This window comes from Gouania willdenowi, chromosome 12 (assembly GCF_900634775.1).
Source record: "Gouania willdenowi chromosome 12, fGouWil2.1, whole genome shotgun sequence".
NCBI classification, from domain to species: Eukaryota; Metazoa; Chordata; class Actinopteri; order Blenniiformes; family Gobiesocidae; genus Gouania; species Gouania willdenowi.
The window spans coordinates 14,923,656-14,950,745 of NC_041055.1; the positions used below are offsets into that span (position 1 = coordinate 14,923,656).

General features: G+C 35.9%; 1 protein-coding gene across 1 annotated transcript in view; it reads right to left on the reverse strand.

The window, feature by feature from the left end:
• The window catches only part of musk (muscle, skeletal, receptor tyrosine kinase), a 33,881-nt gene that overhangs the window by 2,411 nt on the left and 4,380 nt on the right, over positions 1-27,090 (reverse strand). The window contains exons 3-16 of the mRNA XM_028463298.1: positions 26,100-26,251; positions 25,849-25,976; positions 24,113-24,254; positions 23,891-24,015; positions 21,987-22,146; positions 21,113-21,119; positions 18,132-18,395; positions 17,836-18,029; positions 15,472-15,495; positions 15,292-15,380; positions 10,416-10,590; positions 10,133-10,316; positions 8,753-8,944; positions 4,495-4,643 (exon numbers count right to left, since the gene is read on the reverse strand). Of these exons, the coding sequence (XP_028319099.1) occupies positions 4,495-4,643; positions 8,753-8,944; positions 10,133-10,316; positions 10,416-10,590; positions 15,292-15,380; positions 15,472-15,495; positions 17,836-18,029; positions 18,132-18,395; positions 21,113-21,119; positions 21,987-22,146; positions 23,891-24,015; positions 24,113-24,254; positions 25,849-25,976; positions 26,100-26,251 (1,985 nt within the window). The remainder of the gene's footprint in view (positions 1-4,494; positions 4,644-8,752; positions 8,945-10,132; positions 10,317-10,415; positions 10,591-15,291; positions 15,381-15,471; positions 15,496-17,835; positions 18,030-18,131; positions 18,396-21,112; positions 21,120-21,986; positions 22,147-23,890; positions 24,016-24,112; positions 24,255-25,848; positions 25,977-26,099; positions 26,252-27,090) is intronic.

Genomic DNA, 27,090 nt, shown 5'->3' on the forward strand with positions numbered 1-27,090 from the left:
AAGGTGTCATGAAGGCTGTCATTAAGAGTCGTCCGTTACCATAACCATAACCCTAACCCCCAACCTTCTCCCTAACCCTAACCCTTTCATTTATTTTAACTTATTTTATATTTAATTCTAATGACTCTTATTATAGGGGCACGTGGGTGAACTTGGATTTTTAAATGGTGGGCCCAACTGTATGTATATATGTATATATCAGTTGGTTTTACAGTAATTATTATGCAAGCACTTTACTCCCACGTTTAATTACCCAGGTTCCTACATCTTACCCATTCTTCTTAAACCCAAACCCTAACCCATTTACCCTAACCCTAACCTCCCCTTCGCCACACCTAACCATAACACATTCGTCTTTACCCTAACCCTAACCCATTTTTCTTTACCATAACCCTAACCTTCCCTTCCCCACGCCTAATCTTAACCCCAGATACCCCCTAATCCTACTCTTCCTTAAAACCTCTCTGGCACATCCCAGTATAAGCACTTTATCTTTTATATCCATATTTGAATTGTTTATGTTTATGACATTTTTAAATTGAGAGGGGCAATAATCAGATTTATATTTTATTTTTTTTTTATCTCACAGGAAGCTTTATTGAGTCCTGGGCCTGTTTTATTAGGTTTTTTTTTTTTTTTTTTTTTTTTTTTTTAACTTTGGGGTCCTTGTAGCTCGTGCCTTTAAACATCTGTCCCTACCTAACTCTAACCCTACCTAACCCCACTAGATCCCTCCACCTAACCCAAATAATGCCAAGATATTTCCAAAGGATCATAATTTAGCTAACGACAGTTTAATGACAGCCTTCATGACACCTTATTCATGTTAACATTACAATGGAATCACATTAATTTGATTAATATTTCAGAATGCCAATATAAATGGAATTGGCATGGTATAGTGATAAAATTGAATCGGGACCAAATAATATTTTTCCAGCTGTTGTAAATAGTAGGGCAAACAAGTTTTTTTTTAGTTTTTTTTTTTTTATGTCTAGACATGTGGATTATGTGATTAATAAATGCGGATTATGCCATGAGTCAGGTGAGCTGTAAAAAACGGTCTAGTTTTATTCCATTATTGTGTGTTCAGGTGTTTCATTTGGTTAACTGTTTGCTAGCTGCTACAAAGATAGGTAAACAGCACATATAATTCTCCAGGTTAGGAGAAGTAAGTACAGTGCAGGGACTGAAACTTATTCTGATTCTGATCTAGAACATTTACACGTTAGCACAGTGCTCAAAACTAACGTAAATGCTGTTTTATTTGAAATAATTTGGTAATCAGGGTAGTGGTGGTGAAACAGTTAAGGAAGCTGGCTTGGAATCAGAGGGTCACTGGTTCTAATCCAACCTCGGCCATCAATGTGGGATGTTGAGCAAGTCCCTTAGCACTCACTGTGTTCTACGTCACTTTGGATAAAAACGTCTAAAAAATGAAACTGTAAAACTGTAATCAGTGTGCATTAGTTAGCGTTAAAAAGCGAATTCAGACAAACCAGGAAAAACTTTACAAAAGATCCTGAGAATTCAAATCCTAGATGGTGCAATGCTTATCTACACCAGTAAAAGCATTAAACATCTACAAAGAAAAAAAAAAATACGAATACCTTGACGAGAATGCGAGGGGAATATTTCACAGTGTTACAGAAGTGATAAATCTTTCATTATCGCTGAGAAACACACAGAAGGACGTTTTAAGGTCACTATCACTCACATTAGGTTTTGGGGTCACCGAATTTGGTAACTCCCAAGGGAACCAGCTCTGATTACTACTCACCAAACGTGTGTGACCATGTTTATGTGTCTGTGAGAGAGTAGAGACTCAACAACTCTTAAAGTTAACAGTAGCAACCTTATAGTTGAAGGACAGGAGGAGGATTAAAGGGTTTCTTTCCATTGCTAAATATATGGAGGGGAGAACACACACACACACACACACACACACACACACACACACACACACACACACACACACACACACACACACACACACACACACACACACACACACACACACACATGTTATCCTTAATTTTGACACATTAATGTTGTGGAGTACAGAAATGTTTCTGAACAAGAGCTGCAGTGTATTATTAGTCTGGAGGATAATTGGAGGTTAAGGAAATAATCCATCCAACTATGGTTTCTTGTGTGACAGAGGCTGTTATTTGTCCATTTAGGGTGAGGTTTCACATGAAGGAGGAGGACAACATGATGCTGGTTCTTTATCTGCATGCTGCATGTTGGTTTGAAATGGTTCAGTGACCAGTGACACAGTAAAAATAGACTATTGGAGCCCAGACAATAATCCATCGCAGTGTTTTTTGCTTGACAGAATGTGTTTGTAAATCGGTTTTTGAACTACATGAGATCGCATGTGTAAGTAAAGATACACCTTAATAGTGTAAATGTCTTTAACTTTGGTGATTAAAAGCATCAATACGTTTTAGACAAAAAACCTTATGGCACGTTCACATAAATGCGTCCAAAGCGTCAACAGCGTCAGGTTTACATAGACAATATATGGTGGACGCGCCTCTCGGAGCGTCGAGAGGTCCCGCTGCGTGTCCCGCGCCTCCTGTGTGACGCGTTTTGAAGCTTTACGTGCGGCGGACGCTTTGCGTTTTGAGATTTCAAGCTTTTGACGTGCCTCCAACTCGGCCGACGCTGGAGTTGGGATTGTTGAACTTTTGGGGCATAACGCAGGGGAGGAGCTTTGCTCAACCGTGACGTATTCAGAATAATGAGGGGAAAAAAACACTAACCGGAGACAGATGGACAGGCGCACTTCTGCTGGAATAGAGCGCCTGTAGTTGGTGTCCTGGTAAGAGATGCGAGCGAGTAGCTCTGGTGAATCCAGAAACGGCGCAGAGGAGCAAATAAAGCCAAGCCACTCTCTCGATAGTGTACAGCTGATGAACAGGGGTCGGCGGTGGCGTGTTCAGAAAGGAACATCAAACTTTATTCTCCAATCAACCACACTTCTCTATAGCCCTCTGACATCACACCAAAATACATCCGACCGTAAACACTGTCTTCTCAACACAATGTTCCCCACCACTTCACAGTCACTGAGTGAATTATGAACGTAATTGATCGCCACAATATCATCCATTGTATGAACACCACCGGCAACAGAGAAGCCCCTCCCCTCGATGCGCGTCCCGAGCATCTTCAACGCTGGTGACAAACATCTGTACTCAGTGAGCACAAGCATCCAACTACGCGTGTGAGGCACGATTTTGATGGTGCCTCATAATAGCGAAAATGTTTTTAACATTGGCGATTGAAAGCAGCAACACGTTTTAGACAAAAAGCCTGGTGGCACATTTACACCAAACGCATCTAAAGCGTCAACAGCGTTTACATCGATATGGTGGACGTGCTTCTAGGAGCGTAGCGAGGTCGAGATTTCCAGCTTTTGACGTGCGTCCGGCGCCTCCAACGTGGCCGACGCTGCAGTTGGGATTGTTGAACTTTTGGGGCATATAGGGGTGCGTCGACCAATCAGGAGCTTTCCCCAACCGTGACGTATTCTGCTGGAAGAGAACAGAGAAGCCCCTCATCTCAACGCGCTCTCTTCCCAACTTGTTTGGAAGCGTGTCCAAAACATTTTCGACGCTGGTGACAAGCATCCAACTACAGCCGTGAGGCACGATTTTGACACCCGAAACACGTTTGTGTGAACGTACCATTGTGTAGATATTGTGTTAGCATCAGAGCTAAACAGAATTCAACTATCTTTTGAAAGTGTGGAAACTAAAAGTATAATCAAGCAGTTTTTTCTTTTTTTCTTTTTCATTATTCTCACAGATTTCCATAAATACATTATCATTTGAAATTATTGTCATGATTGTAGTCACACGTAGTATGTGTATAAATATGTAATATTTGTTTTATTGCCTTAATTTTTAAAATATAGTAACTGCTCTTTTAATACAAAGAATCCAATGTGGATGAGGCTGGATATTTTAGTTTTGTTGTTTTGACTACCCGATGTCTGACTTACAATGTTCTTGGATTTTCTGTAAATAAATAAACAAAACAAAACAAAAACAAAATGATCATTTATTATAAAAAATAATCACAAATAAAGCTGAGTAAAAAACAACAACAACATGCAGCATGTTGTTTGTGAACTAATCACATTAAAAGTGATAAATCATATATATTGTAGGATCCTCTGAGCCAAGAAGAGACTCACCAAGTAAATGGAAAGAGCTCCAGCAGAAGCTTTTATCCAGAGACAAAAGAAAATAAAAAATAATGTTTGTTATATTTATGACTCTTCTAGTTCATTGCACTCATGTGACCTGTTTTATTACTGTTTCCCCTTGTGATGTATGTTTTTCTCTCCAATGATTTGTGATTTGATATCTGTTTTTCCTCTTTTCTTCTCCCTTAAGCCTTTGCACTTTATACAGTGTTTTAATGTAAATCACAGTGCGACTATAGACTCTCCAGCTTCACTATATAAAGAAAAACACTAACCGAGCAATCGGACGATGTTTGGATGATCAAATTCTGCCATGAGTGCAGCCTCTCGCTGGAAGTCGTTCTGCATGTCAGCCGAGGCTTCCTCCTTCAGCATCTTCACAGCCACCATAGTGAAAGTCTCCGCGGGCAGCAAGCCTGGTGCCCTGTAAGGATGGCATTTTCAGCTTCACGGCTTCTTAGAAGCTAATTGTACAGTGATATAAAACATTCACATTTTTTTGCATTGTGTATTTAGATTATATACATTTCTACCTTTAAGTTCTGTGTGCGTGTGTGCGTTTGTGGAGCGAATTTCATCCCGACACAGTATCTGTTCGACCTGAAACTGTGTCAATGGCTTCCAAATACCACAAGTGTGTGCATCCGTTATTTTGGAGTAATTTTGTGTTGCAAAACATTCAAAACGTTCATTTTGATTTTAAGATTACGGCTCCCTCTCACTATTGAGCGTCACTGTGTCACAGTTTGTTTGGGTTTAAAAAAGAAGTCAATATTAAAAATGTTTTTGTACTGCTAAAAGTCACAAAACTGAATATGTATACAAAAAATACACAAAACAAGAACAGAAATGCACAAAACTACACCATGAAGATACAAAAATACACAAAATAACTCCAGAATCACACTACAATGGCAACAAAAAACAATAATTATACAAAAATTGCACAAAAAGACAACAGAAAGATACAAAAATACACATAATGACTCAAAAAAACATACATTACAGAAAAATACGCCAAATGAAAAAAATATAAAAATGAGCAAAAAAAACAAACATTTATCATGCGCATGTCCCATAGAATTAAACCAGGGAAATCGCACACGCTATTTTATTTTGCACCCGCAAACATACCCATTTATAACACAACACAGTAACAGAGTATGTACACCTCTTTGTACATCCAACCTTCAAACATTTGGCCATAAATGACAACTCTACTTAAGCTCCTATATGAATACTGTACATACTTCCGACGGGCACTGTACTAATGTATACAAACGTGCCTAAATCTATAAGAATGAAATTGAACCCTTAAGGGAGAGATGAATCCATGACACTGAAAAGCTGCCAAACACATGTTTTGTGTTGTCTCATTAGAGGGGAAAGCCAAAGTGAACATGTTGTTCCTCAGTGTGGATCTAATTATAGTTTGGAATATTTACACATACACAGCCTGCATGCAGACATATGGGATAAAACACAAAACACTCTCATGCAAGCTGGAAAGTTCACAGCCCATCTGTCAGGTAAGAAGACATTTACTTCTCTGTAGAAGTAAGTGCAATTATTAAACAATCATGTTTTATCCTCAAAAGGTCAATTACAATGACGTTCTTGATTTTTAAAGTTAATTTACAATAAATCAAATTCTGAAATAAATGTTGTGTAAGCTTTCTGTTAGCATCTCTAATGATAACGGGTCCTAAATCAGCTGTAAAATACACTAAAAACATATATCTATCATTTAATCTGAGCCTTTTTTTCTGTCAGTTTATGTCTCTATTTATTTATTTATTTGATAGTAAAAAAAAAGCTTGATAAAAAACATATTTTAATAATTGTTAACTACATGTGTGTAGAACTGTAACATGATTCCCCAATTTTGCGTTAAATTATAATTGAGAATTTTCTATCGAATTTGAATGGCAATTAAATTACAAAGTCAATTATCTAAGTGTGTGTTTTGCATTGCTCGAGGAAACTTTATTTATTTGTAGTCATTAAAAAAAAACTCAAGCAGCTGAACTTCAACTTTGTTTTGAAGTAGAAGCAGTAGAAGAAAAAAAACCTTCATTTAAAAAAAAAAAAAAGCCATTAAAACTTCAATTCTAGCCAAAAACTCTTTTGAAAGCATGTGTAAAAGCTTCCCTAGACCTTAGACCCAACAAAGTCTAAGTTTTATTTCATTATTTCATTAAACTTCTCTGTGAAAAATGTGAACGGCTGTAATTGAATGAGGATCTCAGTTATTGTAGATAAGAACACGCTAACCTTACACCATACGACAGAGAGGTAGCGTCACTAAACTCTGACCCACTGAGCAACAAACCTTTTAGGGTTAAGAAATAATACATCATTGTAGGGTTAAAATTACATCTAGGTATCTGAATACATTTGAAAGTATTAGAAGATGAGCAAAACTCAAATGAATGTCGTGAATATAATTAGTCAAGATTTAACGCAGCACTATTTAACAGCAGATTTGTTCAAAGGATATTTAGTTTTACAAATAAGATAATAGGCCAACATCATTCCAACGCTTACAATCTGTACTCCCAGATTAGTTATCTTATACTTTTAAAAACATGACTTTTTTAATACCGGCATAGACTTAAATAAACAAATTTAAATTAAACTCTTGAAAAATTATATAAGATTGGGCTTTTTTTGTCTTTTCTTTTATCATCTTGGTGAGATAGTTTGGTCATTTATTCATTGTGACAGGTGTCCTACTGTCCTGTGAGTGATTTTTCAATGATGTGCTTAATATTTAAGACTCCAGTGTACGAATATTTGCTTTAGAAAATAAATTAGGGCCAATTTTTAACTTTTATAATCATCAGAGGTGAAAGTAATGGATTACAAGTACTCACATTACTGTAATTGAGTTGCTTTTATGGGTACTTGTACTTTTTTGTGTATATTTCTAAATCAGTAATCTTACTTGTACTTAAGTACGTTTTAAAAGAAGTAATTTGTTACATTTCTACACCCAACCATTACTGTGTAAATTATAAATGTATTGTTTGTTTGAAATAATTAACGGACATTGTTAAACTACACAAAAATGAAATGACCAGACAACAATCAAATGCGTCGCATCATAACCGACCAATCAGATTCAACGTAATGCACGGTGCCAAAACAGCATTGAATCCCGTTTATTTTAGAGTTCATAAATGTAGCTATACTTAGAGCCTGAGAATTGTTTAATTTTGAATTATTTTATTTAAAACATAATTGTACATTTTGACCAACCTTTTTGTTGTATACAGATGCCTTTGTGGAAAATAAACTAATTGTGCAAGATTTGGTCTCTACCTTTTTAAGTTCATATATGAGATGTTTACTGTACACAAGGGAACTGTGGCAAGATTTATTACCAAAAATAAACATGGGGGATGAAAATAAGTAGTAACTTTTACTTTGAGTACTATTGAATTGAGCTACTTTTTTACTTGTACTTTAGTATTTTTTGTATAACTTATTTGGACTTTTACTTGAGTACAATTTTAATCAAGTAACAGTACTTCTACTTGAGTAGGATATATCAGTACTGTTTATACCTCTGATTATCATGCAGATGTCTCTCTTTCGTGTGCTTGTGCGTACGTGTCTGTGCGTGCGTGTGTGTGTGTGTGCGCTCTGCATCTCTCAGTGCTGTCTTGCTTTCTTCCAATTTTCACCCAGGGATTAACAGGAAGCTTCCCAGGATATCAGATCTAAACACAGCTCATGTGCTACTGTTCAAATGCCACAAGCAAATATAGTACTGTGATTACTGGGCAGTTGTGTGTCTCCTCTGACATAGCTACATAGATTGTTTCATGTGATATTAGAATACGCCCAACAATGCTAAGGCTAATGATAAGCACAGCTGGCTAACACTGACATAGTCACAAGGTAAAATGAGACTCGGGATGGGTGGTATTGACCAGATGAAGAACATAAAGCTTTGTTGTACCCTGTTTTCATCTGCTCTTATCAAATCTATGGCCTTAAAATGCATGAAAGTAACAGAATGTACTTGGTGAAACTGAAATGGCAATATTGTTTTTATTGTTATTTCATTAATTTTCTTAATTTGTTTTTAAATGAAGTGGAAATTGATACATGGAATTTACCCTCACATGCATGTTTTGGGACAATAGGCCTTTCAACAATATTTTTCCCTTAAAAAAGTTGATAAAATGTCTAGTAGGTGTTACAGAAATAAACGGACATGTCAAATCACACGCAAAATCACGAGCTACGTAGTTTCATATGATTTCTTTGCGTTATTTCAGCACTCTTCTGCAGCAGCATAGAAATATGAACATAATGAACTGTATTAAACATGCCCGGCACAATTTTGTTAAGTTTGATAGCCAGTAGAGACATTAACTTTGTGAAAGCAGACAAAAGGGAAACAAAATGGAAATGTTAAAATAACCATTTCACCCATAAAGGGACATGGTAATTAGTATTCTATGAGACCAAATTGGGGAAGTTTTGAAAAGGAAAATCAGAGTTATATACAAATCTCCTCACCTGGCTTGAAATACCCTCCCAAAGGCTCCTTCACCAATATCTCTCACATATTGAATGTTGTTCCTCGGATACTCCAGTGCCAGTAGCTTTGAATTCAGCAGCAGAGGGACTCGCTGGTACATGGGGTTGGGATGAAGTCGATCCAACAGGAGCTCCGATGGAAGAGTGCTCAGTGTTGGGGTCTCCATCACTCTGTTAGCATTAAGAAGTGAAATAGAGTAGTCTATAATTTTGGTCAAGAACATAAAGTCTATTCTGAGCCTAAAATCAAGTTTAGTATTTACAGTTGTATTGTTGCACTAAAGAGTAACTAAAACCACTTTTTTTTATACCGAATACAAGTATGTTGTATTTGGGTGTGATTAGTGCTGTTGATTGATCCTGGTCCAACTCTCAAAATTTTAGTCAAAGTATTTTAATTCGGTGTATTTAGTCGTAAAATGTCAGAGTGACTGCCCTCTATGGGTTGAAACCCGGCTATTACAATTGATTTTTGCTATTGGCTGAGAACAAGATCATGTGACAAGCACTGTTAGCCATGCCCCTTTTGAAATAACTAGCAACTGTGGGCTCAGCAATCCGTAATGAGTAGGTTGGATTGACAGAAGCGTGAATAGAGAGGTACATTGAGTAATGAGTAGCTAGTTAACATAGCATAGATTGTTCACTGGATATTTTATAGTATAGACTGGGCGTGTCTTAACTGCTCCAGGAGCCCCGCCCATAATCAAGGCCTTTTTAAAATGGGCTCTATGTCAGGAAGGCTGTTTACTTCCGGCGATCCCTGAATGCTACTACTGTGCTATGCTAGCAACCTCGATTTAGTCAATATTTGCCTTTTATTATCATGTATTTGAGTTGTTGTTGTTGTTGTATTGTTTTACTATTTGTGTCTCTGTTGTTACACTATTTAGAGATTAGAATGTTGAGCTGACAGCTGATTAATGGCCGAGTAGTTAATGCGGTGAATGGGAGGATGGCGGGCCGTTCTCTGGCCCTATGTCACCATTAAACCTCAAATACTATGTTTTTGGGGTTCTTAGAACAAATGGGGATGGGTGAAAAATAGCATCACATGGGACCTTTAAGGTCATTGTTTTGAGATTTGAGGAAATAGATACAAGACCTCAGTCCACTCGTACAGTAATTGTATTATTTTTCCACTTGAAGTTGCTTGTAATGCTACTTTAAAAAGACTTTGAAATAAGGTTAAAAGTATATTAACAAGGTTATTACTTGATACTGTAGTTTCATACATGTAGAATCAGTTTTGTTTGTTGTCAGTGTGGTGCAGATTCCCTTTTTTGTTAGTTTTGTTTCATGTTATTTTTTTCGATGTTAATAAGTGAATAAACTTCAATCAAGCAATCAATTGTGCACCTCTTTCTGTTCCTCCACTGCTTCTTTCTTTTACGACAGGCGAAGATGACGATGGTGAGGAAAACTCCCACTGCAAGTGCAGTCAGTACAATGACAATGACAGACATGGAGTACGCTGGAGACGACACAGTCGTGGGAGGAAGGCGAGGAATCTGACGAGGGCCCGTTGACTCTGGTTTGATATCTGATGGAAATGGTTGGGGAAAAAAATGCAGATTTCTTGATAGTAAGTTCATGAACTAACCAGGAAGAATAAACAATGAATAGTAGAAATAAGGCCCACCCAGTGCCGTTCCTGTCTCCCCACACTGAGACACAGCACAATACTCCCAGCGTATGTTTGGATTGGAAGTGTAACACCAAGGCTTGTCACTAATTCCTCCTGGATTTCTGCAGTGATTTTCTGAATTCTTCAACTCTGGAATAACATCCACAGAAAGACGGTGCTGGTGCGGAGCCTGCAAGACAAAACATACTATTAGAGAATTACGGTAAAACATGAGACCATTATTCGAGAAGGATTTACTGACATATGAACATTACTTCTAAAACAGGAGAACCAAGCAGCTCTATATATACACAAATAAAGTTAAGGTATCTTAATAATTGTGGGAAATGTGCTAATGCACCTTGTTTAAATTGTTGGACAACAATTTAAATGATAATTTCTAACTAATTATACACTCTCAGTAGTTTAAAGGCTCTGTGTTAAGTCTTCCTTATGGTTTGATAATAATGAGCTGAAAAAAAAGTTTCTCTTGAAGAAAAGGGTAGAAGAGATAGTCCAACAAAGGCTTCTAACTCAAATACAGAACATCTGGTCTGGTGTTTAGATATACTGTATGTAATAACTTTCCATCATAGAAAGAGCAATGGTTAAGTTTATCCCTAAAGACACAAGGAGATAAGCAGAAATGGTTTTGTAGAACACACGCTCTGCTCTTCAGATGCAGATACAGATAGCTTTATTTTGCCCCAAAGGACAATTCAGTTTATTCAGTTCACTGAGACGTAGAGCCAATCATACTTCAGTCGTTAATGACGGAAAAAGCTCAGTATGTGGCATATGGGGAGGTGCACGAAAAAATAGATAAACAAAAACACCAGAATGATACTGGAATAAAATGCAATAACAAAAACAATGCTACATAAAAGAATATAATAGAAGTAAACCAACAGTAGTGCATGACAAAAATGACATAGTGGGAATGTGCATAACTGTAAACACAGCTAACCATATCATATTGGTGCAAAAATGCTTTTACATTCAGATTAAACTTCCATTCATTCAAACTACTCTGCATTCAGGATTTTATTGCAATAAGGAATAAACTATTTGAAGGCAATTATCAGACTGGAAAGTCCAACATTTTTGAGTATAATGTTAGAACTACTGTTAGAACTAATGGTTGATTGAAATAAATAAATAAATAAACAAAGCTATCATTATTAGTCTGAATATATTTTGTGACAGGTAAGACATCTTGTTCTTGGAGGTGCTACGGAAAACAATTCCCTGCCAGTAGTTATGGATGATGATCAAGCAACTTTTAGCGACTGCTGGGAGAAAATTTGTTAAATGTTGGACTAAGTGAAAAGAAAAAATGAAGGAAAAAAGAACAAGAGTCAGTAGAGGTGTCTGAAAATGCATGTACAGTATTAGGAACACTGAACAGCATTTCTAAATATTTTTGTTGGAAGCAAAAGCAAAGTGTATTTTGTATTATTTTGTGCTCAGAAGACTTTTCCCAAACAGGGAGACAGTCATCAACATCCTCCGCCCGAGATTGGTTGTCATTATAACTCACTATAACCTTTTCCTAAATGTCCTAAATCTAAGAACATAGATGTATACATAAGAAAATATTATCACATCAGAATATATAATTACTAACTATCTTAAACGTTTTCTAAGAAAAGCTGTCCCCTTTGAAGAATAAAAATTAACGGTAAAAGGGCAGTAACTCCGGAAAAAGTAATTGCGCGTTTCTCATTCTCGAACTCTATCAAGGCATTGATACCCTGAAGCCACACACCAAACTTGATTATCGTATCTTAAACAGTTTCTGAGAAAAGCTGTCCCCTTTAAATCGGACGGACGGACGGACGGAGAACATTGCACCCCAAATCATGACTGACAGTGGATATTTCACACTGGACCTCAAGCAGCTTGGCTTCTGTTCCTCACCCGTCTTCCTCCAAACCCTTGGACCTTGATTCCCAAATGAAAGGCACACTTTACTTTGATTGGAAAGGAGAACCTTGGACCACTGGCCAACAGTCCAGTCCTTCTTCTCCTCTTTTTTTCTGCAAAAACTGAATAAATGGTGATTTCTTCATTGTATTCAAATTTTTTGAATTCCTGTTTTCGTGGGTTTTATGAGCTGGAAGCCCAAATTATGTAAAATAAACAAAGAAATACTTGAAATCATTTAAATTGTGGGCCCTGAATCTATAATCTATGAAAGTTTAACTTTTTGAATGAAATTATGGAAATTAAACAACTTTTCCATGATATTCAAGTTTTTTGGAAAGGGTCTGTAGTAGTATTGTTCAGTAGCAGCTACTTGGCTTGGTCATTAAGAATATACCATCAGAATGACGGTGGGGTGGTTTTCTTCATCTAAAGTGATACTGATCTGAGGTCAGACAGCAGTGCTCTGCTATGACTCAGCACAAAATGTGACAGAAGACTCGACACACATGTGCTTTGACAGGAAGTCTTTTTGTGCTGAATGTGACCCACTTCCAACAAGGTAACACATGGTTTGAGGAGCACTCGACTCTTTCTCCACGTGTATGAAAGATATTTGATGTCCATGGTAAACATATTAAAGTAAAACATCTGGTATGTTGAATGTGAAGAATAGCTTCAAAGTGGGAGCTGGAGCTGTTTATTATTACAAATTATAACTGGGGTTGAAATTTGGAGCAGTTGGTTTTTTCCTTAAAATGTAACTAAATGAGGGTCAAAGTCTTATATTTTTAACATTCTACATTTATTTGTTGTAAACAGGACGACACAAAAAGCCATATGACTGCAGAGGTGCTACTATGAAGCAGAAAACAATGCCCTGCATTTCCATTAGCACATCAGTCAAATGTTTCTGACTTTATTTGTGAGCAAGGATTTTTGTGATTTCATTGCAGCATAAAAGTGATCACAATATCTACAGTAGGGTAGGTATCAGCTACTCAATAACAGCATCAAATATATTCAAAATCATTGAGCTAGTTATCATAATACTGTCATTATTACCCAAATTAAAGAGTTAGGTAACGACAAGGGTGGACTATAGGACAAAAAATCAGCCCAGGCATTTTCTGTCCAGACTGTGATTAAGTTTTAATTGTAATTATTATTCCACCAGAAAATCGTCAAAGGGGGAAACTGTTTAACCCCTTTTGACCTATTTCCTTTGGCCATTTTCAACTTTTTTTGTCCAGTTTTTGCCCGTTTTGACATTTCAGCTTCCTTTAGCCAAAAAATGTTCTTTTTTGCAAGTTCTTTTTGACGCTTTTATTCAATTTTTGTCCTTTCTTTAATTTTTTTTTCCAATTTTCATCCAAATGAGCTATATTCTGCCCAACAAATACTACTTGTTTCCTTTTTCCTTGCATTTTGCCATTTTTTGTTCCACATTTTGCTCTTTTTCACTATTGTTTGCCACATATTGCCTATACCTTTTCCATTACATACTACCTGGTTCCTTTTTATTTGCCAACTTTTTGGCCACTCTTGACTGCTTGTGGCCCATTTTAGTCACTTTTCACTCTTTTCTTGCCAAGTTTTTGCCACTTTTGGCCCTATTTTTGCCACCTGCCTGTTATCATGTCTGCCTCCACACATTCGTCAAAAAAAAAAAAGATAAGTAGGCAGACTAGACCGGCTCACTTGGAGTCAACAGCCCACCGGGTCAATCCCCGGTATGCTAGATGGCCAGTAACGGTGAAGTCTTTAATCAGTAGATTAAATAACTGTCAACCAACTGAAGTAAATTAAATATAGTATATGATCGGAGAAATTAGTCTCTGCACACTTAAAACAACTGATGCCGATCATACACTCAAGGAGAAAATGAAAGATTAGCTGGTCATCAACATCAATCTAATTACCCAAATAATCTGATCGTATTTATGCCCTGTCAGCAAATTCTATCACCAGGTTGTGTTTTTGTTTTTTTTCTGGTAGCAGCACACACTGCTTTAACACTTCCCTGTGTAACGTTATCTTCTTAGAAACTTGAAATCGTGTTGTCCAGTTCATTGACCTCACACTACCACTGCTGAGCTGTTGTTGACAGCTTGCTAAGCTGTTGGTACGGCTACACTTGTTAAGAAGTGTGCTCTTGGAAAGTGTACGATATCAGAGGAATGGTGGTCACATGAGCCTCTGAGTAACATTTAGAAAGAGATGTGAGTGGTAGGTTTGGGTCATTTATTTAAATTTTGCATATTATAGATACAGCTCTTTGGCTAATTCGTTTATTAAAATAGCAGCGTTAGCTCCATTTGTAATGTAATGTAAATGTGATGTAAAGCAGATATTATCACCAAAGACTAATGATCCAGTTGTGCAAACATGAGATAAATGTTTCTTTTTATGTTTTTGTACTTTCATTTATTTAAACTTTGAGGGTAAATAACATTTACCAAGCAGGAGTTGTCTCAAGTACTGTATAAGAGAGGGCTTAACATTTGTGGTTTTAATTACATTACACATTGCATAATGTTCCAAAGTGCATGAACAAAGAGGAGATGTTAACAAACAGTGTGTGGGAATGGTCTCCTGGAACATGTGCGTGTGAACAGCTAATTACTTCCAGAAGCAGGATGTGACATGGCAAGCCCCCGACCCCCATCTTTGCTGACCTGGCGTGCACAAACACACACACACACATTTTAACCGCACTTTAAATTGCACAAATTGAGGCAATAAAGGCGTAATATGTGTCTTTGAAAGAACTGTGTGAAACAGAGCAGCCGTGCACCAAATGTCACAATATTACATGTTTTATGCTTTTAAACTTTTTTATTATTATTATTATTATTATTATTATTATTATTATTATTATTATTATGTGTTAATGGTACAGCTTTAAGCTTGTTTGGCTCAAACTGTTGAAACATTCAGGTGGTTTTAAATATATGCACATTACCTGCTGGTCCCATGGCTGACACTGTATCCCAGACCTCGTCATGTTGTCACTGCCTTGGTAAAAACGACCTCTTCCATTGTAACATGTTGCTGTTTATAGCAAAGCAGAGATTTACTGCTCAGTTGACGTGACAGTTGCATTCAGCTCATTCAGTGTGACTGTAAATGGGACCTCACTCACTTGTAACTTGATCCGTCTTGATTTCTGAAAGGATTAAAAAAAATTTATAAAGCACTGCTTTTTACACTTTTTTTTTTTTTTACAAACTATGATTAACACTTGACAGATGGAATGCATAACAAACATACAAACAATTAACTGAAGTATTTATCCTGTTCTCACGTTGCCTTTCACAGAAAACCCAGAGGCTAAACTCAGAACAACAAAAGGGGAATTCAGCCTTTGGAAGGACAAGATCAAAAGTTATAGGACAGAAAATATATGAAAAGATGTTCAACCAACTATTACATCATAGGTTAGAATTTATTATTTATTTACAACATTTATTTATACAGGTAATCCAACTCAATATTATTTATTTTACTTAGTATCTAATACTTGTGACTTAAAACTGTCTTTATTATTATTATTATTATTATTATTATTATTATTATTATTATTATTATTATTATTATTATTATTATTAGTTTTGTTTGCCTTGTTTTTACTGGAGGAAATGGTCTTTGTTACTATGGAGCTACTTGTTATTAAGGTTCTATATATTTGCTTTGTTTTAGTTGTTAGGAGATTCTGTTTTTTTATATTTATGTTCATTATGTTCAACAAAACTTTAACATCTCGGCATTAGCTGCTAACCAAACTATGCTGCTGAGTAGTTGAGTATTTCAATGCGTTTTTTTTTTTTTTTTTAATAATTGTGAACTATATCAATCACTATTTACACATTTTAGATTTTTATCAGTTTGGCCTAGGATTTAAAATTTGTTTTATTTAAGCAATAATAATCCGTAAAAAATAATTCATTCAATTTTAGGTGACATTTTTTTTTTATTGTATTTGGCATTTTATTTTTGATTTAAAATGTTTTATCTGGATTCTAAATGCTCTACTAGCTACTGAAGCTTGATATCCAGAACTATCATGTATATTGCATGTAGAATGGATCTCATAGAGGTGATGTGATATAGACAGATTAAGATGTGACCAGGGTTTACCTTACAGGGGCGCTATATAGAATATCAACAAGCTTTGCGACACCTAAAGGTGCAATTTGCACTCCCCTGGAAGTCCACATGGCCTATACGACTATACTCCTGATGCTGCATCCAATACAACTCAAATTTATATTTCCAAATTATAAATTCTTATCTCCATCGTCAAAGCGCTCTAGACACAGCGTGTTAAAACATTTTTAAAAGCTAAAGACCAAGTTTGAAACCTTTCTGAACTTGTTCTGATTGATTCAGATTTGACATTCAGCAATCAGATCAAATCAATCACAAAATCAGCATTCTACCACCTAAAGAACATCACACAGAGTGAAAGGTTTAATGACTTATAAAGATCAGGAGAAGTTCTGCTGCTGGTGTATAAATGTGTGAATGTGTTTGGTCCAGAATACATCAGTGAGATGTTAGTCAGATATGAACCCAGCAGGTCTCTCAGATCTATGGACACACGTCAGATAGAGTTCACAGTAAACATGGAGACGCTGCTTTTAGTTGTTATGCTGCAAAGAATGGAACAAACTGCCAGCAGAGCTGAAGTCATCATCCAATATGAACATTTTTAAATCAAAGTTAAAGGGTCAGTGTATGTTTTGGTCATTGAATTTTCCATTCAGAAAAGGAAATCGAAAAACAAAAAATTAGTGGTTTTGTTTTCAAATTTAAAAACCAAAAAAACAGAAAAACCAGAGGACAAAAACAAAAAAAAACCCATTTTTTTATTACAGTGAGACCGGAAGTTGTTCTTTTCAAAATAAGAGCACATATGAGGACGCTGCTGTTTTTCTGGTGCCAAAATATATGAATTATCTCCATATTTTGCCTGCTGTTTAAAATGTCTTTGGAACCGTATTCCGAAATAATTTTGGAAATGACAAAACAAGGTTTGTCATCTGCAGAAATTGCTACAATTATATTGCACATATTACAATTCATTGATTGGTATTTCTGTTTTTTAAATGTTTTTTTATCCCTTCTTCACCTTGATGAAGAAATATGCCTTAAATTTAAATTTTAGTTTTTAAATTTCAAAATGAAAATCAAATAACCAAGGACTTTAAAATGACTGCCACATTAGACATGAAACGGAACACAGAGTGTTATAAGGAGGATCTGAGCGTCCATCTTTCTGAAGTAAAGTATCGCGGGATGAGATTACGAGACTCCTGCCCAAAACTATGTTCAATGGAAACACGTTCAAAGCACAAATATACTTTGTCAACATTTAGAAATACTGCTTTTATTTTGCAAAAATCTGTAAGAAACCCAGTGATTGTCTGCTCAGTGCTGTGGCTAACTGTTATATCCTCACACTGCATCTGAAAACCAAAAAATGCAACAGGAAGCATGATCTCACCGACAAAAGGAACATATGTACAAGCATCGGGGTCTGAGTGAAGACTTGGTAAGGCCTGACAGTTGGGTAGCAGGGAAGTTGAGGCGTGAGGCCCAGCGACAGCACTGAAGGGCCCAGGCTGCACTGAGCTGCTGCTATCCAAAGCAAACCACTCTTTATGACAGTACAGCTCTTTCACAGCTAGACAGTGCTCTCTGTTTTAAAGAGACAAGAAACACATATTGGTGTGTCATTTCTACTTGATTCATCTTTGTGTTGATGTGTTGTTTAATTGTGATTTCTGAGTAACACTTTACCTGCAGACTGGTTTCGGGGCAGGTCCTAAACCTGATGGATTGCAATTAGGGAAGAAATAGTGGCAGAGCAAAGAACGCACAGCAGGGCTACAGAGTCCACTGAGTCCCTCTAACTCCAGCCACAAACCCTGAACCAGGTACTCCTGCATGTCCTCGGGGTCCGAGTGGGAGGAGTTAAAGAACACCAGTGAATCATCACGTAGAATGGAGCGGCAAATATCCCCTCGATAGGCACTGCAGTAGCCCGCGACACCTTTATAAAGTCTGTTTGTAGGAAAAACAAATAGGGTCAAAGGTTTTTACACACGCTTGTGTAACACAGAGTAAGAAGTTACTCACCACACCACCTTGTGGTATGTTGTGATAATTAAAAACTGAAAAATCCTCAATTAAGTCAGTACTCCAACCAAAAACAGTAAATCAATTTTTATGCAAATGTTGCAGGACAGTTTGTGAAATATTTTGTGTGTTTTGAAACTGGATTTGAACTGAAACACAAAAATACTGTGAGTTATATTCAAACCCTTTGGCCTAGCGTGACCATTTTTTTTACTGGCTGACTGTGCATGAGAACTCGAGGTGTGACCAAACAGAAAACACACACAACAAGTGATCTTTCACCTAAAATATCTATCATAACACAACCCAGATGTTGATAGTGGGGGAGATTTGCAGTGTTCCTGTGAAATGACATCTTGCCTGTTTTTCGTCGATACTGCCTCTGGACTGAACTGCTTAGTCATACAAACTAGATCTCCCCATCTATACAGCAAACTCTTTTCATAATGCTGCCTGGATTTTAGATCTTATTCCTTATATCCTGCTCCCTCTCCATCTTCTTTCCCTGACAGCTCTGACTCCCAATCCATATGCTTTTCCACATTGCATCACTCACAAACTCCAGATGTTGAAGTCCAACCTAAATCTTACAGAATCTCTCGAAATTTCTATTTTTTTAATCAGCTCTTTCTTTATATATTTGATAAAATAAAAAATAAAAAAACAGAAGTTTTGCATGTAAACAAACAGCAAATGTAGGCCAATCCATGAATGAATGGGTTTGAGTTCAATGTTGACAGTTTTTCTTATAACCTCTCGTATTTCCAACAGCTTTACCAAAGATGCTTAGTAGGGATGTAACGATTAATCGTAAGGCAGTTAAAAATCGATTCATAGGTACCACGGTTCACATCGATGCTCTGAAAATTGAATCGCAGTACTTTTTTAAAACAGCTGAGGGCGCTATATATTTATCCTTCCAGAGGTGGACGTGACGGGTGGAATCTGATACTATTTTCTTTATGGCCGCCATTTACTGTTAAACATGCTCATAAATGATTCCTTACCCCTTTAGCACCGAAAGAATATCTGTAATATTACGTGAATATCTGTAAAAGTCACGTTTTTCTATTAGCTCTGTCTGCTAGCATAGCTTCTCTTCTTCACTGGTGGAATAACTGCATGCCAACCGACCACTGGGTTACCAGCGCCCTCTGCTGGTCTAAACAAATATCTGACGTAAATACAGTAAAATGACTGTTTTTTTTTAAAAGTCCAATTGTTAAGGCACAAAATACATTTTCAGTTGCACTTTTAAAAAGAAAAAGAACTATTATGCAGTTTTGAATTGTTTACTATAGAACCAGAATTTAAATTAATAGGTTTCTTCTTCATTTGTATTATTCCTTTATTTATTTCATTCAAGATTTATTTTTAGTCAAATTGCATCATTTTGAATAGTTTATCAAGGGATTCTTTTGACAATGAAAAATAAAAGGAAAATAGTACAGTATTTTTCCCAAAAAAATAAAGGAATATTTTTCAGTCATTTGTCAACAGTCCCATTTTGTAAAATAAATCGTGAGAAAATCGTATCGTGAACCCAGTATCGTGAATCGAATCGTATCGGGAGTTGAGTGAATCGTTACACCCCTAATGCTTAGCATACTAGTTTGAACCCCTCTGCTGTGAGGAAATAAAGTTTATGCTGCATAAAACTGTTTAATAAAAGGAAACTCAGATTACTACTGCAGATTATTCAATCAATGTTTTCAACATGAAAAGTTATTTATTTCTTCTTAATGTCAGGTCAGTAAGTGGCAGTGCTATTTTTTTTTTTTTTTTTTTTTTTTTAAATACTAGTCAATAATTAAATCTAATTGTATGTTAAGAAATAAGAATATTATACAAACTTGCCATGGTAGCGTAATACTTATTGTTGTATTCTTACAGAGATTATTAGTTCAATCCAAGTTGAATCACTTTTAAATCAGCCATTGAATAAATTGTACTCACATCAATAAGAACAATGAAAAGATGAATGAATAGTGTGTTCAATGCTAACTAACAAAAGGAAAAGGAAAATTTTACTTTACTTAATGCACTTAGTGATAAATGGAGTCAGTTCAGCCAAACGATACGGCAGTAGTTGTATTATAGGTTTCTACTGGTGTTTCCATTTAACATCCTCAGTACGTGAGCATAAATGCAGTTTTTATTCATGTGCTCACTTTATTGATTAAAATGGAGGACTTGGGAAAAAAAAAAAAAAAAAAAAAAAAAAAAAAAAGAACAAGCTGTATTTGATAAATGAAGATGCTCATTTGTTTTTGATTCAGCACTCAAATCAAGAAAATTTGGCAACATCGGTTAAGCCATCATGATAAAGTTTCAAAGCTAATCAACTGTCTATCTAGGTTAGCAATTATTATTAGCAAATATGGCCACGAGGTGAGAGCAGGTTAAACATTCCTTTGCATAACTATTGTGAGAAAATAGCAATAGCTACTTCCATATTTGGTGTTTCTCTGTGGAGCGATTGGTCACCAAATAACAAAAAAATTGTTGTGTCATTCTTTTGATACAGATCAATTTTTTCTTTACATATTCCAGGTCTTGAAGGATTTTTTTTTAAATTACAGAGGTAAAAAAAAAAATAAACTTGGCCATTATTTGTATATTGCAAAAACATCTTTTCTTACCTCCATTCTACAGGAAAATGGCAATATCCAGATGACACCGATTGAAGTGGAACAAACAGAAGAAGAAGAGACAAACAGATTAGGGTTGAAGAACACATGTGAAGTGATCTTGGTGGATTAAGGCGAACAAGCCTGATGCTCATAGCTAACAACAAGGAGTGTGAGGAACAGCTGGGGTGGAAGGGCAGCATGTGTGGTCATGGTACAGCTTGTGTGGAAGTGACAGAGGTTAAACAGGGGTGTGTGTTTAGGTGGGAGGGTCAACCAAATGGAACACACAACAAACAGCTGACACCACACAACACCAGTAACAAAAAAATATAACCCCCCGCATGCATTATATAAGAAATAAGCCACGCACACTGTGACACAAGACACTAAAACAGTAAAACAGTCCATAAAGTGACATTTTTTTGATCAATTTTTAAATTCTTTATATACTGCATGTGATCGGTCACAATGAGTAGCCATTGTTCCTGTACATACAGTATCATCCCATCCATCCCCACAGAATGCAGCCAAGGCTTAAGACCACTAAGAATTAAGGAAAAAAGAAAACAAATAAAGTAAATAAAAATAAATAATTAAACTAATAATAAAGAAAGAAAAAAAGGAGAGAAAAAGATTTTCCCAAAAAATAACAACACACACATTATGACGATATCCACAGAGATTGTATGAAAAAAAAAAAATATATATATCCATATATCGTCAAAATATACAGGTGAAGTAACCATATGAATATAATGTTGATAAAATAAGTGCAGAACATAGAGAAGATGACTTTTACGACATGTTAGTAATAAAGTGACATTTGACAACAGTGATTCATATGTTAGGGCAGATTAAAAGCTTAAAAAAATCTTGTCAGTACCTGCCACAGTGACTTTTGCTGTTGCTTTGACTGTGTTAGCCCCAGCGTTGTGTCTGTTAGAAGCCAGACAGGTAAAAAGGGCTGGCTGGGTTACTGTCACTCTGAGAACAGACATGATCACCTCTCCCTCAATGGTCTCCTCAACCGATGCACCTGAAATCTAGAGAACACAAAAATCTATAAATAATTAGACCAGGTCATTTATTTATCCTAGTTAAGAATATGTTAGCCATGCATTAAGATGCTTCCAACTGGAATATTGTGAGTTAGATTCTGCATAGTGTGTTCACAAAATACAGAAATATCCTCTTGTACTCTACTCTATCATTCTATGTTGGGTTAACTGGAATCTAAACATTTTAGTATAAATGTGTGTTCCTTAGGTTGACTCAAGTACCCCCTCCCTAACAACTATAGAGCGTAATGATAGAATGAATGACTGATAACACACATTTTTAAAGAATTTTGTAAATAAATGGAAAGAAACAGTATTTAGTTCAGTGATTTACAACCTTTTTTGGATTGTGACCCCATTTTGATATCAAGAATTTCTGACAACCCCAAAGATATTTTTTTTGTCTGATCATGTTTGAGCTCAGATATTTTATTTGACTGCATTTTAAACTAGATTTATATTTCACACAGTGAAAGTATAGAAATACAGTTGTGTAAGATTGTGTGTTGATTTAATCATTTCTGGTCATCACTCTCTCTCTCTCTCTCTCTCTCTCTCTCTCTCTCTCTCTCTCTTTCTCTCTCTCTCCCCATTTGAGAAACACTGCCTTAAAGTTGATTCTCTGTGTTAGCCCTCCAATTGGCTAGCATTGCATTTTTAGTGTCTGCGTTAGGTGACCCAAAGTCAGCTGGAATTACAAGGAATTATTATTATATATATATATATATATAGAGAGAGAGAGAGAGAGAGAGAGAGATTTTTGCAAAAACCAAATATATTTGTCAAAAGAGAAAATTTTAGCTCAGTAAACTAATTTATCATATTTGATTAATTTGGTGTAAAGTTGACACATGAATGGCATGCGCCCAATGCCCAACATTAAAATACCCCAAGTCCCTTAAGGGTTCCAACATGTCTCTGGCAATGTCACTACAGCGTGAGGAATGGGGTTTTCTATTAACACTTACCTATATTTAAATGATAGATGTGAGGGTCAACAAATAGTGTGAGTGACTGATTCGAGGTGCTGATATGTGAACATTTTTATTTATTTCTATATTTATAGAACTTCATCCAGTATGGTGGAAAATTAATGAGCTGACAGTGAATAAGCTCTTTTAATAATTGAAATAATCCTACGCACACACAAACCACACATAGACCTAGATACATAGATCACAAGCATCTTGGGGACTGTAAAGACATTATAGCACAGACACGAGACCATTATATATGTTCAAATGTTAAAATCTCATTCATAATTGAAAAATATTCGATACCTTGTATGGAAAACACACTTCATAATCCCAAAAAAGTTCCAGGTGATCCAGATGTATTTTGAATTTTTTAAAGACTAACTAAAGCCCAAGTTTTGGCTGACCTGCCACTAGGGGGAAATTTAAAAAAAATAATGCCTTGATAATGGGTAATATATGATATACTGACCACCTACTCAATACTCACAATACTTCTCTATTCACAATTCTCAATCAATCAATAATATCAATCAATAATTTATTTGTTCCCAATAAAGGCGATTTAGTGTGTAGAAACACATACAAGCCACAACAGAACACGTATAATAGTATACATAAAAACATATAAAAACATGTAACAGCAGTGCAATATGACAAATTAAAACACAATGCAACGTAAAACAAGAGACACATATCAATAGGACAGCACAGTAGGTGCTAATTTTTATTGGAGTATGAATTTAAAAACGCACCGTGTTGCCATTTTCCAGCCAGGTGATGGCTGGAATTGGAATCCCCGTTGCATTGCACTCCAGAGAAACCTGACTTCCATAAGCTACTCGCTTCTCCTTTGGAACTCGTAGGATCCTTGCAGGAGCTGGACACAGAGGATACACAATGAGTAAAAGCTAATACAGCATTCTTTGAAAAAAAACAGCATTGGTAGAAAGTAAAAGTAGTGCACGTGGTCTTACCTTGCACCTCTATAATGACCGGCTTTGAAAAAGCCAAACCAAAGCTATTCCTGGCCACACAGCGATACTGTCCTGCATCTTCTTTCTGGAGGTTGTGAATTTTCAATGCACCGTAGTCGAGAATGGTGATGCGATCACTAATCTGTGAGAAATGAGACACAATTCAAAAATCTGAATGTTTGGCATGCTTTTATTTGTGTTTACGTTATATTTTTTTTAAATATATACATATTTGACGACAAAATACAGGCTTTTGGCACTTTAGGTCAGATAAATGTACTGTAGCATTCTACCGTTACTCATACCTGTCAAGTATCCCGTTTTGGCCGCGAAACTCCCGTATTTTACCACTCTTTCCCGCCATCTTCCTGTATTAGTATTTTACTGTAAATATCCCGTATTTTAATGTAATAATAATTAAAAGATGCCTCACTAAACTGAATGCTGTCACTAGTCTCGTGAGAACTTCCACCTGAAATGGCCTGAGTGACAGTTCTCACGAGATTAGTGCTGACAGTGGCAACAAACCCAGAAACAACTCAGAAGGTAGATGAATAAATGAAGACATTCTGGCGAAAAAAACAAAGAACTGGTGTAAATACGTTGTAAAATGTGACAGAGTTTATCTTCCTAAAGAGCAGCAGGATGTGACACAGTTACACGTTCTGTTAGATTAATAACTGAGATTTTATCGTCTACCACAGAGGAAGGAACCACGTAAGTCACCATAAAAAATCAGCCAATCACAAGCGCCACAAATATACACTGCTTTAAAAAGGTGTTAAAAGAATGTAAAGTCTGTAATAAATGTGTCTAATAAGTCATTAGTCAATACCAGAGAACTACGAGTGAGCATGAGAAATTATAATAAAATATATAATGAAAATAAAATATTAATGTCAAACTTAAAGACATGCAATGTGAAATTAACAGTAAATATACAATGTGTTAACTTGTTTATTAACTGTAAGTATATTAAATAAACACATGTGCTTCATATACACATTTATGTTTTTTATTTAGGCTGTTTTATAATTTAGGAATTAGGGCTGGGCGATATATCGAGATTCAAGATGTATCGAGTTTTCTATTTTGGCGATATAGAAAACTATAATATTTCATATTTATGTATATATATGTCTATATTATAGTTCATTATGTATCAAAATACTAGTTTTAGGAGTCGCTGCTTTTACTTCTCAGAACAACATGTAAAGCTCAGTTAGATGATTAATGATTGCACATATTGATCAGCTGTTTGTTAATAAATGTCCCTGTGTGGCATTTTGCATCAGCAAATTTAACTGTTAATTGTTTTTTCTGGTCAGACTTTATTTGATAAAATTATCTAGATTTATATCATATATCACCATTTTGAGAAAATATATTGAGATATGAGTTTTGGTCCATATCTTCCAGCCCTAGTAGAAATGTTCACAGCATTTAAATGTTACTAAAGGTCGACCTACCAGATTCTAATCACATAATTGTATTTAGTTAATGGTTGACAAGTGGGTATTTTAGATTTATTGTACACTTATCTTAAAATATAAGGGATACTGGAGCTTGGTTGAAGCGGGTGGGACGGCTCGTAGTGGGCGCCAGAAAATTTCCCTTATTTTCAAATTCAAAACTTGACAGGTATGCCTTTACATTTGAGAATCGATCAAAATTCACTGAAAAACCTTTGGAAGCCTTTTTACAAGGCATCTTTAGCTACAGCCTCAAAAACTCACCTTTATCAGTTCATCGTCTTTGAGCCAAGTGATATCCGGTTTGGGGTTGCCCAGCGTCACGCAGGGTAACACGGCTTTGGCGTCTGTTAGCAGTGTTACATTGGTGGGATGTCTTTTTATCTGTGGCTCTGAGTGAGAGAAAAGGAACACATTGTTGTGGTTTATGGTTGGATCACTTGTTTTATTATTTGAAGAAAAGATCTGAAAATATTTTGACTCTTGGCCATGAACTTCAAAATAAAACGCCTTACTCATCTTCAGCTGTAGAGCTCCACAGCTCTTGGCAGGCTCTCCAATGCCATTATTAGCAATGCAGCAGTATTCTCCATTATCTGATTCTCTGACATGAGGTATAACCAGCATCTGACCTCTCTCTCTGGTAAGATAGCGGGTGTCATAATACCTGGTGAGGGTAAAAGAGAGGGTGCAGGGTAAAAACAATCATAGAATAAGAGAGTAACTACTTGTGAAATTGGCATATACTGTTATTATTATATCACAAACATTTCACCTAATTGTTTCAGCCATGCTGACACTGGTTATATTTATAATGTTAATGTTAAAGTTATTAAACCCGCAGTTCTCCCGTTCTTGCCTCCCATGTTATTTGTTACTGTTCTTCCATGTTCTCTTTAGACGGGACGATACTGAAATTTGTGTAAAGCACGTTGTTGTTTTTTACCTGTGAAAAGCGTTATAAATAATAAATTAAGATTACGTTCTTACTTACTTAATTCCCTAAGTAGTGACCATCATCCATTGTTTGCTGTTTTTTGTTTGCTTAACAAATTGGCTCTCAACTCAAAACCTGTAGCTCTTTGTTTTCCACTTTTCTTAGAGCAACAGAGCAGTTCTAACATGGAAAACATGTGTTTATGTAACACACATAAACCTAAAACAAGAAGTATCATTGTCTTATTGAGGAGGAGGCCTGGTTTTATTTATTCTGTCAGTCACTATGTATGTATGTATCTATGTATGTATGTATGTATGTATGTATGTATGTATGTATGTATGTATGTATGTATGTATGTATGTATGTATCTATGTATGTATGTATGTATGTATATATGTATGTATGTATGTATGTATGTATGTATGTATGTATGTATGTATATATGTTGTTATGTATGTATGTATGTATGTAGTAAAGGCACTGACACTCACTGAACCTGAAACAACAACAGAAAAGTTTGAAAATAAATCAATATTGTTATCAAATTGGGCAACACAGTGGTGTAA